Consider the following 14332-nt stretch of genomic DNA (forward strand, 5'->3'; position numbering starts at 1 on the left):
TGCTGCCTGCTGGGAGCTGAGATGGCGCTTACATCAGCTCAGTCAGTGGTGACCACAGCCCTGGGTGACGGCCCCCAGGACTCCAGTCTTCAGAGTTAGGTGTCAGAAAAACGGACACATAGCAAAGTCCCCAGAAGTCGAGCAAACTCTGGGAGATGGTGGAGGACAGAGGAGCCTGGTGTGCTACCATCCATGGGGTCACAGAGTCCAACACGACCGAGCGACAGAACAACAATAGCAACAGAAGTCGAGATGGGAATAAAAGTTGAGCATGTTTATACCTCAGTGACAGCCAGAGAGCAAAGGTTTGGGTGGGGGAACCATGTCCACAACCCCAGCTGCAGTGGCTGCGGGCGCTGGTAGGAAGGAGGGAACAGGCTCTAAGATGTGGCCTCTTGTCTCTGTGAAGCCGACCCACTGGCCTGGGGTCCTGAGGGCGTCTGGAGAATGGCTGGCTGTAAGATCCCACCAGGTTCACTGCCTGCTTGTTATGTGTGTAAATTTGGGAAACTTGACCAACTTGGAGCCTCAGTTTCGACATCTGAAAAATGGGGTAGTAATGCCTGCTTCGCAGGGTTGTTTGGGGGCTCAATGTCATCTTCTCATTGTGGCCTTCCCTGGTCACCCCATCTAAAGTCAGCTTCCAGTTGATGCTGTAATAAACTTCCAGGTGCACAAATTTAGTCACTAAATAAGCACGAATTTATTATTTTCCAGTTCTGTAGATTAGAAGTCCCACATGGGTCTTCATGGGCTGGAATCAAGGTGTCCACAGGACAGGTTATACCCTGGAGGCCTAGGGAAGAATCTCTCTGCTATCCCCTCTGGCTTCAAGAAGCCTCCTGCCCTCCTGGGCCTGTGGCCCCTTCCTGCGTGCGTATGTGAAGTCGCTTCAGTTGTGTCTGACTCTTTGTGACCCTATGGACTGCAGCCGCCAGGCTCCTCTCTCTAATGGGACTCTCCAGGCAAGAATAACGGAGTGGGTTGCCATGTTCTCCTCCAGGGGATCTTCCCGAACCAGGGATCAAACCAGCGTCTTTTACGGCTCCTGTATTGGCAGCCGGGTTCTTTACCATTAGCGCCACCTGAAAAGCACTGTAGCCCCTTCCACCTCCTCAAAGCCAGTGGCATTGCCTCTGTGTCTTTTTTCCCACAGCCGAGCCTATTTCTCTTTCTTCCGCTGCCTCTCTCCCACTTTTAAGGACGCTTGTGATTACAGATATCCCAGTAATCTAGGATAACCTCACACCTGCAGCCTTGATTTCCTGTTGTCATGTAGGGTTCCAGGGACTGGGACATGGAACTAACTGGAGCCAGACACACCTTTCCTGGCCACTGGATCTGACACTGTAATACTCTCTCAGGTTCCCTATTCTGCTCCTTGCCTTCAATCTCCTCTCTCATCATCTCCCTCCTCCCCCAAAGTGTGAGCTCCACGGGCAGGGATTTATGCCACCAGGTGCCCTGCTCTACCCCACCCCACCCCCCAGTGCCCAGGATGGTGCCTGGCTGGCATCTCTTAGAGCCAGAAGGGGGAGTCCTTCCTTCTTCCTCCTGTGACTTTAGCTTGGATGTTTTGTTCCAGGGGATTCACATCAAGCTTCTCCTGCAAGCCCCGGGCCCCCCGCACCCTGGAGATGCTGGACATGAACCCACCCAAGGTCAAGTCATCGGCTCTGGGCCCTCAGTTCTCCTCATGTGGCCCCCAGCAGGCCAGCCGTCCCAGCTCCAAGACCTCTTCCACAAGGAGCCTGCAGAGTAAGTCACCCTGCACGGGAGGGCACTGGGCTTCCCCATCTGATTCGTGCTCCTTCCATGCCCACCAGACCAAGGGGAAAGGCCCATCTCCCCTCCCCACAAGACCAGGGCCCTAGCTGCCCGCTTCCTTTGCCCCAGGGACCGGTTCTTCACTCATCTTTCTGTTTAAGAAATTGCCCTTGGCCTCAGCGGGTCGTGGGCTTCCCTGGTGGCTCAGCTGGTAAAAATTCCCCTACAATGCAGGAGACCTGGGTTCAATCCCTGGGTTGGGAAGATCCCCTGGAGAGGGAACGGCTACCCACTCAAGTATTCTGGCCTGGAGAATTCCATGGACAGTATAATCTATGGGATCGCAAAGAGTCGGACACGACTGAGCGACTTTCACACTTCAGCGGCTCAGGCACAAGCTGGCAGAGGGAGACCCTTCCAGACAGTCACTCAGGGATAAGATCCCCCTGCCCGGGGGCTTATGGGTCAGCCCTGAAACCAGAATCGACCTTCTGGTGGGAAACAGAAGCAGGTACTTCCTCACAGGCTGGGTGGAGAGGCCCCCTCCGAGGGCCTGAGGGTGGGGTGGGCCCTAGGGGACCCCGCTGTGTCCCTGGGGCCACCCTCCCACTCTTCTGCTCCTGATAAAGACCACTTCTGTGTAGCCTCCCAGTCAGCCAGTTGACCACCCCCGCCCCTCCCACTCCCCAACCCAAGCCTGGAACTTTCCAATAGGGCTTTACTAAAAATAAGGGAAGGCAAAAGAGAAACCCAACAAAAGGACATCAAGCGGCAGAAAATCAGTCACACTCAGGATGTGTGAGTCCTGCGTCCTGGCCGCCCCCTCCTTCCTGACAGGGCCCTGGGCGCTCTGGCCAACCAGGGAGCACTGGGCTGGGACCGTGGTTCATGGGCCAAGTCTGGGCAGCCCGTGGGGGTGGGCAGGCCTCCCTCTGCTCTCAGCACCTCTCTGCTGAGAAACTCACAGCGGAGCCCCGGCCCCATCTCCCCACCACAGTGCTTCTGCACACGAGCCCCGAGGAAACGCCAACAAGTACAGGGAGAGAGCGGCCAGGAGCGAAGCAGACTGGCTTCCCCAGGGCCCTGCCCGGCCGTCAGGCTGGACGCCCCCACTGAAGTAACCACAGTAGCAGCGCCCAGGAGCAGGCGGGCTGCCCGGCTGGCTGGCCGCACAGGGTGGGGAGCAGCACATACCCACCCCCTCGGCCTCCACAAACACAGGAGCTGCTGGCAGCGAGGCTCACTGAGTCCCCACACCAAGCTTCCTGTCAGGAAAGTGCATGGCCACCCCAGTGAGTCAGGGCCCCCCGGCCACAGTGCAGGTGACCGGGAGGAAGGCGCTCTGCATTCGGTTTGCACAGGGCCCGTTGAAAGGAGGGCTTGTGCAGGGACAGAGGGGGTCTCTGTGCCCAAGCTTGCCCTGGCGCTGGCAGCTTGCCTGGCTTTTCTTCTCCAGGCAACCCGTCTTCCAGGAAGTGAGGACGGGTTCTTCCCCGCTGTCACCGTCCCTTCGCCCAGTGACCAGCCCGCTTCCTGCTCTCAGCCAGCTGGCAGCTGCAGACGACAAAAGTGACGAGACGGTTGTTGTCACGCCACCAGGTGACTCGAGGACCCGAGGAGGACAGCCCTCCAGGCGTCCAGGAGCAGGCCCACCGTAGCCCCTGCCCCAGGGTCCTGCCGCTGCCCTTCCTGCCCACCCTCCCCGCCGGCACCCAGCTTGGGAGGGCAGCAGGGGACAGCAGAGCCAAAGCCGGGAGCTCGTCCATCTCAGGGAGCCAGGGCCAGACAGCTCAGCCAGAGGCAGGCCCTCGACCTTGGAGGAAACCGGTTCTCCGTACCCAGACCAAGTATGAGGAAACAGAAGGGGGTTAGAATACAGGAAAGTCCTTCTCAAATCGGCTGCCTGAGCGGCAGACTTGGTATTTTCTTCCTCTTAAAACCTGGAAAGAATATGGGGTGTTCCCCTCTGTGGCTGGAATGTGGCTGTTCCAAAGCGGCCCTGTGCTTCTGCACACGTGTTCTAAGGGCTCAGAGGGTTGACCAGTTTAAAGCCATTTCCCTCCCTCCGTCCGTTAAGACCACAAGCACAGACTGTGCCCCCAGCAGGGTGACTGGTCCCCGCTGGGGGAGGCCCATTGCTCCCTCCTTGCCAAGGGTGACATCAGGGCCAGTCCTAGTGTTGGGGCCCGTGTGCGGAAAGCAGGAGAGCCTCCATCTTGAAGCCTGTCATCCGTCTTAAAGGCAGGATGTGAACTGGGCCTGGACCTTAGCCCTGGAGTGAGGAAATGGTCGGTAGTGAAAACCAGGTCTCCTGGAGACTTCCCTCCCTACAGATGGCAAACAGAGATTGTAGTTGAAGTCAGGCTGCCCCTGTTAGATTAACCATGGAGACATCCCCCCTTGATGTATAATCATTGTCCGCCCCCACCTTTAACCTTAATTGTTTGTTCTCCTAGCACCTACTTGTTGTAAACTCAATCATATGCAACAGAGAGGTTGCTAACATGTAACCTGTCACATAGTGGGGGGTATAAAACTGGGCCTCTCAGAAACTTCAGGGTCCTTGTTGGGAACCGAGTCCCCCTTGGACATGCTGGCATAATGAACCGTACTCCACTGTCTAAAGTGTCCTCCGAGGTGTGTTTTGCGACTCCGGATTCCACAACACTGGGACAGAAAGAACGTGTCCCTGCAGAGTCAGCACTGTTAACAAGCCTGTAGCAGGGTCTGACCTCGCCTAAAACAGAAGTACTGAACTAAAATGATGAGTATTGAGATGGCACTTGTGTATGTGCCTCTGCGTGAGTTTGTGTGTGTGTGTGTGTGTGTGTGTGTGGGTATGTGTGCACGCGCGCTGTCCCCCAGGCAGTCCATCTGCCCTGGCCAGGCCCACTGGGAGTCATCTTGGTGGCCCCACGGGATATAAATAAAGGACAATGTTGCGTTTTTCAGTATCCTCCCAACTCCAGAGGAGAGCAGGCAGAAGAGGCCAACAGAAGAACGCTGGAGCAGGCGAGAGGCCAGGTTGGCCCTGTGATGACCGTAGACACATCGTGAGCCGGGCCCTGGGTTAATTTCACAAGTGCTTGGCAGTGGTGCCAGGGTGGGCACAGTAGAACTCTGTGGTCATGTGACTAGCCCATCTTGATCCTCTGGAAATATGTGAGTTCCTCTCTGTTCCAGGGGGAAGAAGGCTGGGCAGAACACTGCCCTCCAGCCCCTCCGAACTCCTGGCTTGACCTCTGGAGGGATAAAGAGAAACGCAAACGCTTCTCTTGGTGTGGATAATGGACCAGCAAGAGAAGTGGAGACTGGATCCCTGAAATGGAAGCGCTCCTGGAGAAACCCTGAAAAGGCAGAGAGTGTTTGCAGATGAACAGCAGAGGAGCATCATGGAAAGATCTCTCCCTTTCTCCCAGCAAATCCACTCCCTTCGGATTCCTCACATGCCTCCGACTGACACAGCCTGGCCCTGCCGTGGCGAGAGAGCAGTCCTGTCTCCAGAATCCAGAGGGAGTGGGTGACTTGTCCGTTACCGCCCACGGTCTCCCTGAAGCCAGGGTGACTTCTGTTTCTTCCTCAGGCCCATAGATGAGCTCAAGTCTGATTTGAAGATGTCTGGCCACTTAGGGTAAAAAAAAAATGTGGACAGACTACACTGAGGTCACCAGGTGCGGTCTGGGTGGTTCTCTGGGGAGTAAATATGGCCTCTGGGAGAGCCCTCTTGCAAACACACACTTATGCATCCCAGGGCTGATGGTGCAAAAGAGACTTTAGAAAATACCAACTAGCATAAATATTCCAGCTATGTGTAGGCCCAATGGGGAGCCAGATACAACCACAGTCTAAGGTGGGAGAGGGGCGAGAATCAAATACACAAATAAACCGAAATGTTTTCACAGGTCATCTGGAGACCAAATCCTACAGCTCCTAGGCTTTGCCCATGACACCTACCCAGGGAGGCCACGGAGAGGAGTCTGTGGAACTTTTAAGAAATGGGGACCTTTAGGAAGAGCCCTTCTTTCCCTGGAAGCTGACCCCAGCTCTCTGGTTACCTGGCCCTCTGATTTCTCCTGAGTAGGACTTGATCTTCATTCACAAAAGGATGTAAATGTCCAGCAATAGCCTAAATGATGACCCTTGGTGGGAATGTAATAATCAGGTAGAGATTTGAGATCCAGTCAGATAAAAGGGGGAGAAGGCAATGGCACCCCACTCCAGTATTTTTGCCTGGAAAATCCCATGGACGGAGGAGCCTGGTGGGCTGCAGTCCATGGGGTCGCTGAGAGTCGAACACAACTGAGCGACTTCACTTTCACTTTTCACTTTCATGCATTAGAGAAGGAAATGGCAACCCACTCCAGTGTTCTTGCCTGGAGAATCCCAGGGACGGGGAAGCCTCGTGGGCTGCCGTCTATGGAGTCGCACAGAGTCGGACACGACTGAAGTGACTTAGCAGTAGCAGCAGCAGCAGATAAAAGGGCTCACTCAGGACATTGGAAAGGACTTGGCCCAAATCAAAGGAGCTTTAAAAAAAAAAAAGCACAAATAAATAAGATTAACACAAAAAATCCATGACAAAGTCTCAAACTTTTAATACAAACAGGATCTGAGCCTGTGCTTCTGTGACCCTACCCTGCTTGCAGAACCTTGATCCAGCACCTATTCCAATAAAGCTTTATTTACAAAAATAGGCAGACAGCCCATGAGCCATAGTTTGCTGAACTGCATGAAAACGTTACTGAGTTTCAGGGCACCCCTTCCATTCTGTGTGCAAGGTGAAGCCGCACTGGCCTCACCCAGGATCTGGGGGTGGGGGATCCTCCAGGGCTTCCCAGGGTGCTTGTGGCATAGCCTTGTGGCTGAGGCACTGGACCTGCCTGTCTGACCATCTTCAGCTCTCCAGAGACTAAAGGAGCAATGCTGTTCACCTTTGCACGAAAAAGCTACCCCCAAAACTTAATGGCTTAAAACAACAATTTATGGGACTTCCCTAGGCTTCCCAGGTGGCACGAATGGTAAAGATCCCACCTGCCAATGCAGGAGACATAAGAGACGCAGGTTCAGTTCCCGGGTAGGGGAGATCCCCTGGAGGAAGGCATGGCAACCCACTGCAGTATTCGTCTCTGGAGAATCCTATGGACAGAGGAGCCTGGTGGGCTACAGTCCATAATGTTGCAAAGAGTCGGACATGACTAAAGCGACGCACTGGTGGTGCAGTGGCTAAGACTCTGAGCTCTCAACGCTCAGGTTCAACCCTTGGTCAAGGAACTAGATCCTACATGTGGCAACTAAGTCCACATGTGGCAGCTAAAGATCCTGCATGCCACAACGAAGATCTAAGACCTGGCACAGCCAGATAAATAAATATTTTAAAAATCTGTGAGTGTCGCAGTTATGTGGATCCGTGGTGGGGCTGGGCCCAGATGGACAGCTCTCTCGGGCTCAGCTGGACCTAGGTGCACATCTGTGATGAGAGGGCAGTCGAGGGCCTCACTCAGGTCTGGCAGCTGGCTGTGGGCTGGATCCTGGGTTCACCCTCCGGCAAATTAGCTCAGGCTCGTTCGCCTGGTGCTCTCAGGACATCTGCAATGAGAGAGATCAAGCCCGCATGCTGTTCAGGTTTCTACCTGCACCACATTTGCTGCTCTCCTATTGGCCAATGCAGGTCTCACGGCCAAGGCCTAGTCTCTGCAGAGGGACTAAAAGGAAACAAAGACAAACCCGATAGGACTGCAACAATCTGCCCCAGAGAGGGTGTTCAGAACTTACACATCTCAGAATCGAATCTTCCCGGATGAATTTTCCACCATGGCATAACCTCTCCATTTTAATTCAGTTCAACATATCCTGGGGGACTGTTCTGCATTGGGTTGTGGGGGGTTGTGATTGTGTTAAATTAGCATCGGTTAGCTTGAACTCTGGTGAAGGGAAAGTGCAATGGAGACAGTCCGGGGGAGACACACGGCTGTCTTGGGAGTGGAGGGTCCCGGGAGGCGGGGGAGACTGTGTCTCAAGGCCCTTGGGGAAGCCCTGTTGGAAACTTAGCTGCAAGCTGCAGGCTGCACTGGGCCATGCACTGGTGAGTAGGCTGGGATCAGTTCCAGGACCCTGCAGCCTCCCTTAGCCACACAGAGCATGTGCCACCGCAACATCCTACAGAAGCTCGGTTAAACTTGAAGCAGGAGACACAGTTCTGCTGGCCAGCGAGTTGCCATCCATCTTCTAGGAGGAATCCCTGGACTCTGCAGATAGCCAGGGTTCAGGGCAGGCAACAGTGCCAGATTGAAGCCATGGGCAGATTTCCAGGAGGTTGTGGAATTTGGAGAAAGTCAGGTCTAGAGACACCTACCCAGAGTCGTAAATTAAGGTGTCAGTGGAAGCCTGGGAGTGGATAGAATCTCAGAGGAGAGGACTGGAGAAATAAGAAACCTGGGGCAGAACCAGGGGTGAGAGAAGAAAGAGGGCCTGCTGCAGGAGACAGTCTCCGGGGAGGGGGCGGCCTGGGAACACGCGCTGTAGAACCAGGGGAGGAAAGCAGTGCATGGCGGGTGGTCACCATGGCCAGAGCCGGAGGAGGCGGGGCTGCCTGAGGACACATTCCAGGGAGCAGTCCTGGGCCAGAGGTCAGCCTGGCCCGGGAAGAACTGAGGTGACCAGTTAGATGCTAGAGGCGTTGAGGTCGGGGAGCTTGGCTGGAGAAGGACAAGGTGATGGCATGACCTCTCAGAGGGGCAACTGGAGCCAAGGCCACCGAGCAGTGGACCTAAGTCGCTGGGAGCAGGGTGTCCACCAGGACCTGAGCCAGGTCCACCTGGAGGGAGACAGTGGTATTCTGGAGCCAGCTCGTACCTGCTCGCTACATTTTCAGGAGTTCCATGAGCTGGTGTTGAAGACAGCCTGTTCCAAAGCTCAATTTTACAAACTTAAAATTAGGGATTTCCCTGACAGTCCAGTGGTCAAGACTTTGCCTTCCAATGCAGGAGGTACAGGCTCGATCCCTGGTCAGGAAGTTAAGATCCCACATGCCTCAAGGGCAAAAAACAAAACAGAAGCAATATTGTAACAAAGCCAATAAAGACTTTAAAAATGGTCCACATCAAAAAGAATCATTTTAAAAAATTAAATCAGTCAGTTCAGTTCAGTCACTCAGTCATGTCCGACTCTTTGCAACCTCATGGACTGGAGCACAGCAGGCTTCCCTGTCCAGCACCATCTCCCAGAGCTTGCTCAAACTCATGTCCATTGAGTTGGTGATGCCATCCAACCATCTCATCCTCTGTCGTCCCCTTCTCCTCCTGCCTTCAATCTTTCCCAGCATCATGGAATTTTCCAGTGAGTCAGTTCTTTGCATCAGGTGGCCAAATGGAGCTTCAGCTTCAGCATCAGTCCTGCCAATGAATATTCAGGACTGATTTCCATTAGGATTCACTGGTTTGATCTCCTTGAAGTCCAGGGGATTCTCAAGAGCCTTCTTCAATACCACAGTTCAAAAGCATCAATTCTTTGGCACTCAGCTTTCTTTATGGTCTCTTACATCCATACATGACTACTGGAAAAACCATAGCTTTGACTAGACAGACCTTTGTAGGCAAAATAATGCCTATGCTTTTTAATATGTTGTCTAGGTCGGTCACAGCTTTTCTTCCAAGGAGCAAATGTCTTTTAATTTCATGGCTGTGGTCACCATCTGCAGCGATTTTGGAGCCCAAGAAAATAAAGTCTGTCACTGTTTCCATTGTTTCCCCATCTATTTGCCATGAAGTGATGGGACAGGATGCCATGATCTTCGTTTTTTGATTGTTGAGTTTTAAGCCAGTTTTTTCACTCTCCTCTTTCACTTTCATCAAGAGGTTCTTCAGTTCCTCTTTGCTTTCTGCCATAAGGATGGTGTTATCCGCATATCTGAGGTTACTGATATTTCTCCCAGCAATCTTGATTCCAGCTTGTGCTGGAATCAAACCCCTTATGATTATACAGTAGAAGTGACAAATAGATTCCAGGGATTAGATCTGATAGAATGCCTGAAGAACTCAGGACAGAGATTCCTGGTGTTGTACAGGAGGCAGTGATCAAGACCATCCCCAAGAAAAAGAAATGCAAAAAGGCAAAATGGTTGTCTGAGGAGGCCTTACAAATACCTGTGAAAAGAAGAGAAGCTAAAGGCAAAGGAGAAAAGGAAAGATAGAACCATCTGAATGCAGAATTCCAAAGAATAGCAAGGAGAGATAAGAAAGCCTTCTTCAGTGATCAGTGAAAAGATACAGAGGAAAAAATTAGAATGGGAAAGACTAGAGATCTCTTCAAGAAAATTAGAGACACCAAGGGAACATTTCATGCAAAGATGGGCACAATAAAGGACAGAAATGGTATGGACCTAACAGAAGAAGAAGATATTAAGAAGAGGTGGCAAGAATACACAAAACTATACAAAAAAGATCTTAATGACCCAGATAACCACAATGGCGGGATCACTCACCTAGAGCCAGACATCCTGGAATGCGAAGTCAAGTGAGCCTTAGGAACCATCACTACGAACAAAGCTAGTGGAGGAGATGGAATCCCAGTTGAGCTATTTCAAATCCTGAAAGATGATGCTGTGAAAGTGCTGCACTCAGTATGCCAGCAAATTTGGAAAACTCAGCAGTGGCCACAGTTTCTTTCCCAGAGAAAGGCAATGCCAAAGAATGTTCAAACTACTGCACAGTTGCACTCATCTCACATGCTAGCAAAGTAATACTCAGAATTCTCCAAGCCAGGCTTCAGCAATACGTGAACTGTGAACTTCCAAATGTTCCAGCTGGTTTTAGAAAAGGCAGAGGAACCAGAGATCAAATTGCCAACACCCGTTGGATCATACAAAAAGCAAGAGAGTTCCAGAAAAACATCTACTTCTGCTCTATTGACTACACCAAAGCCTTTGACTATGTGGATCACAACAAACTGTGGAAAATTCTTCAAGAGATGGGAATACCAGACCATCTGACTGCCTCCTGAGAAATCTGTATGCAGGTCAAGAAGCAAGTTAGAACTGGACATGGAACAACAGATTGGTTCCAAGTTGGGAAAGAAGTACGTCAAGGCTGTATATTGTCACCCTGCTTATTTAACTTCTATGCAGAGTACATCATGGGAAATGCTGGGCTGGATGAAGCACAAGCTGGAATCAAGATTGCTGGGAGAAAAAAACTAAATAATTTCTGTTAAAAATAAAAGTAATAAATGCTAAAATCTCATCCCTTCCTAATTGTACCATTTACCATTGTCTGCATCCTGGAGGGTACTTACACTGTGTTGTATTAACATCCGTATAGGGGGAGATAGGGCTTCCCTCACAGCTCAGATGGTAAAGGATCTGCCTACAATGCAGAAGACCAGGGTTCAATCGTGGGCTGGGAAGATCCCCTGGAAAAGGAAATGGCTACCCACTCCAGTATTCTTGCCTGGAAAATTCCATGGACATTGGAGCCTGGCAGGCTATGATCCATGGGGTCACAAAAGAGTTGGACGTGACTGAGTGACTCACACTTTCACTTCACAAACCAGGGCACCCCGCCCTCCCCACCCTCAGTGCAGCCTGAAGCAGAAGGTTGGGTGGATCAGAGACAAGGTGGAAGGAGCAGGGCAGTGTGTTCCCTGGCATGGCACACCCTAAAGATGGCAAGTAAAAGGGACAGGTGATGGCTACATCACTCCACGACCAGGCCTTTGCCCTGCCGGAGCCTTCCGTCTGAGTCATGTGCCAACTGAGGGTGATGTCCAGTGACCCAGGGTGTCCTTGGACACCTCCCTCTTGGCACACTGCTGCTGCTTGCCCTTCAGCAATCTCCGTGCCACCTAGAAACACACACACTGTGTGTGCTCAAGGGTGTGACACTGCTCCTGCCCACCCATCATCATGGCGGGTCACCCTCCCAAGGAGCCAGGAGGGCTTCCCTAGCTACACTCCTAGGACTTTGTGATCTGGTTCTTCAATGCCCAGGTGGGGACACTGACAGGGTCAGGAGCAGATAAGTGTGGATGCCCTGGTCACACCAGCAGCACTCAGGCTAGGCTTGACCTCAGGCAACAGCATCTTCAAGAGAGAAGCCAGGCAGAGGGTCTCAGTGACTTGTAAGTCCAGAGGGGCAGAGTCTGCGTGTCCTGGAGACTGGTTGCACTGGGAGAAGACAGGCATAGAGCCTGGTTAAGTTGTCTGAGCCAAAGACAAGAAGAGCAGGAGTAAAAGTGGCCAGGACATGAGCTGAGGAGACACGAGCCCCGGGAGGAAGGCCAGTCTTCCAGGGCCCCACCTGGGAAGCAGCGTGACTAGGGGCTTGGAGCCTCCTGGGAACACCTGGCTCTGGGGCTTGAGGATCGATTTATAGCCTCGTGTGAGCCTCCTAGCTGGACTGTTTTCTGGGGGGACCCAGTTTCTGAGCCCAAAGTCCCACAGACAAGACCCCTGGGCAGAGAGGCCCAGAGGCTGGGAGAGTGTTGGGTGTGGGCTCCCAGGCAGGGAGTCAGTGACCAGGACTTGCCCTTCACTGAGGGCATGGAAAAGACCCTGATGCTGGGAAAGATTGAAGGCGGGAGGAGAAGGGGATGACAGAGGATGAGATGGTTGGATGGCATCACTGACTGAATGGACATGAGTTTGAGTCAACTCCGGGAGTTGGTGACGGACAGGGAGACCTGGCATGCTGCAGTCCATGGGGTCGCAAAGAGTCGGACACGACTGAGCGACTGTACTGAACTGAACTAGAGGGCATGGAGAGGAGGGAGGAGGGAAAAGTGAAAAAACACAAAATTCAGGCAAAAAGAAGGATTTCTGAGGTTTCAGGGACCCTGAGGGGGAGCTCATGGAAATAGGGAAGGAGGTGGGAACCTGGCTCTCACTGGACCACCTTGGAACACCAAGGAGAACAAGTCCCCCATCATCAGAAAGGGATCTGGGCTGGGCCAGGCCAGACCCTCCCCTGAGCAACCTGAGTGCCTGCACCTTGGCAACTGGACCGTTGTCCGATGACTACAAAGAGAGGGGAAGAATGGAGGTAGTTGCACTTCCATTACAATGACTTCAAGGAGGATTTAGCACTAAGAAGGGTGCAGGGGGCCAGCCAGCGAAGGAGAGCCTTGACCCACAGGCTGCAGAGGCACCACCAAATCTGGGGGGTAGGGCAGTGTCACCCAACATCCGGACATGGACGTTGTGACACTCTGCCGTAACATCTGAGGGCCGTCCCACCTGTGCCTGGGATTCCTTGACGATCAGAAATTGGGATACTACCATGATAGCTCAGCTGGTAAAGAATCCGCCTGCAATGCAGGAGACCCCAGTTCAATTTCTGGGTCAGGAAGATCCGCTGGAGGAGGGATAGACTACCCACTCCAGTACACTCGGGCTTCCCTGGTGGCTCAGATGGTAAAGAATTTGCCTGAAATGCGGGAGACCTGGGTTCAATTCCCTAGGTCGGTAAGATCCTCTGGAGGAAGGCATGGCAACCCACTCCAGTATCCTTGCCTGGAGAATTCCAGGGACAGAGGAGCCTGGCCGGCTACAGTCCATGGGGTCACAGAGACTCGGACAGGACTGAGCAACTAAGCACAGCGCAGCACACGGGATGCCTGAGCAGACTCCCTCCAAATAGGATGGCATCTCCTTCCCTACCAGCAACCACACGGTCCAAAGGGAAATCCCACTCTCCGCCTTGCCCCTGCCCTCTGAAGTCATGCATGGCAGGAGGTGGGCTGGAGCCTCAGGGGTCAGGCCCCAGGGCCCCTCTCCCTCTGGACAACAAAGCTGAAGTGCTGGCTGCCCAGGCTGAGTCCCCTTCTGCAGGAGCAGAGAAGGAGATGCCACTGAGGAGGAGACAGAGGCGTGATCCCTGGGCAGAGTCTGCTTGCAGATGTCTCCAGCAACACCATGACCTTTTCTGCTTACCTGGGCCAGTAAGTCACCAACAAATCCCTGCTTTGTTGATTGGTTAATGATTCTTCAGGTTGGGTGTCACTTTCGTGTATGCGTTTGCATGCTCAATCACTCAGCCATGTTCCAGTCTTTCATGACCCCATGGACTGTAGCCCGCCAGGCTCCTCATCCATTGGATTTTCCAGGCAAGAAAACTGGAGCAGGTTGACATTTCCTTCTCCAGGAGGGTGTCACTTACTAGCAACCAAAACAGTGACCCCACCTGCTTAGATGTGGGCTGCCATCAGGCTCTGCTGGCCACATTACTCCCAATTTTTCTTCCAAACCCACCTTCTTTTAGCAGCTGGGGAAAAGCGTCTCTAACTCAACTTGTGAATTTTTTCTTGTGCAACCGCCCTCCCTCCCACCCACCCACCCACACACGGAAGTGCTCCCTACCCGGCCCTCAGGAAGTGTGGTCTGATGTTGCGACTCTGCCCCTCAGCCTCGGGTCCCTTCAAGGAAATGTCATCTGATTGTGTCCCTGGTGATGCTTCAGCAACAAACACTGCCTTACGAAGTTCCAAACCACTCGCCCTTGAATTCTTGTGAGAACAACTTTCTATCTGTATGGTTTTTGCAAAATGGTGAGGACCCCCTCTGTGGGCTTCCCTG

General features: G+C 52.8%; 1 protein-coding gene and 1 long non-coding RNA gene across 7 annotated transcripts in view; one reads left to right on the top strand and one right to left on the bottom strand.

Annotated features, from left to right (window-relative positions):
• Positions 1–4392, top strand: part of ARMC9 (armadillo repeat containing 9) — a 179153-nt gene extending 174761 nt beyond the window's left edge. For all 6 annotated transcript variants that reach the window (XR_011562129.1, XM_070773908.1, XM_019978475.2 and 3 more), the window contains 2 exons: positions 1586–1758; positions 3224–4392. Coding sequence is in view for 5 of the 6 variants with exons in the window: in XM_070773908.1 (XP_070630009.1) it covers positions 1586–1758; positions 3224–3246 (196 nt within the window). In the remaining variant the exon portion in view is untranslated. The remainder of the gene's footprint in view (positions 1–1585; positions 1759–3223) is intronic.
• Positions 4393–6338: 1946 nt separating this feature from the next.
• On the bottom strand, positions 6339–14055 carry LOC109571976 (uncharacterized). Its single transcript, XR_002182715.2, has 2 exons — positions 13691–14055; positions 6339–7353 (listed from the first exon to the last, which is right to left on the bottom strand). It is a non-coding gene; the product is annotated as an uncharacterized lncRNA (long non-coding RNA).
• Positions 14056–14332: the final 277 nt, after the last annotated feature.

This window comes from Bos indicus, chromosome 2 (assembly GCF_029378745.1).
Source record: "Bos indicus isolate NIAB-ARS_2022 breed Sahiwal x Tharparkar chromosome 2, NIAB-ARS_B.indTharparkar_mat_pri_1.0, whole genome shotgun sequence".
Lineage (NCBI taxonomy): Eukaryota > Metazoa > Chordata > Mammalia > Artiodactyla > Bovidae > Bos > Bos indicus.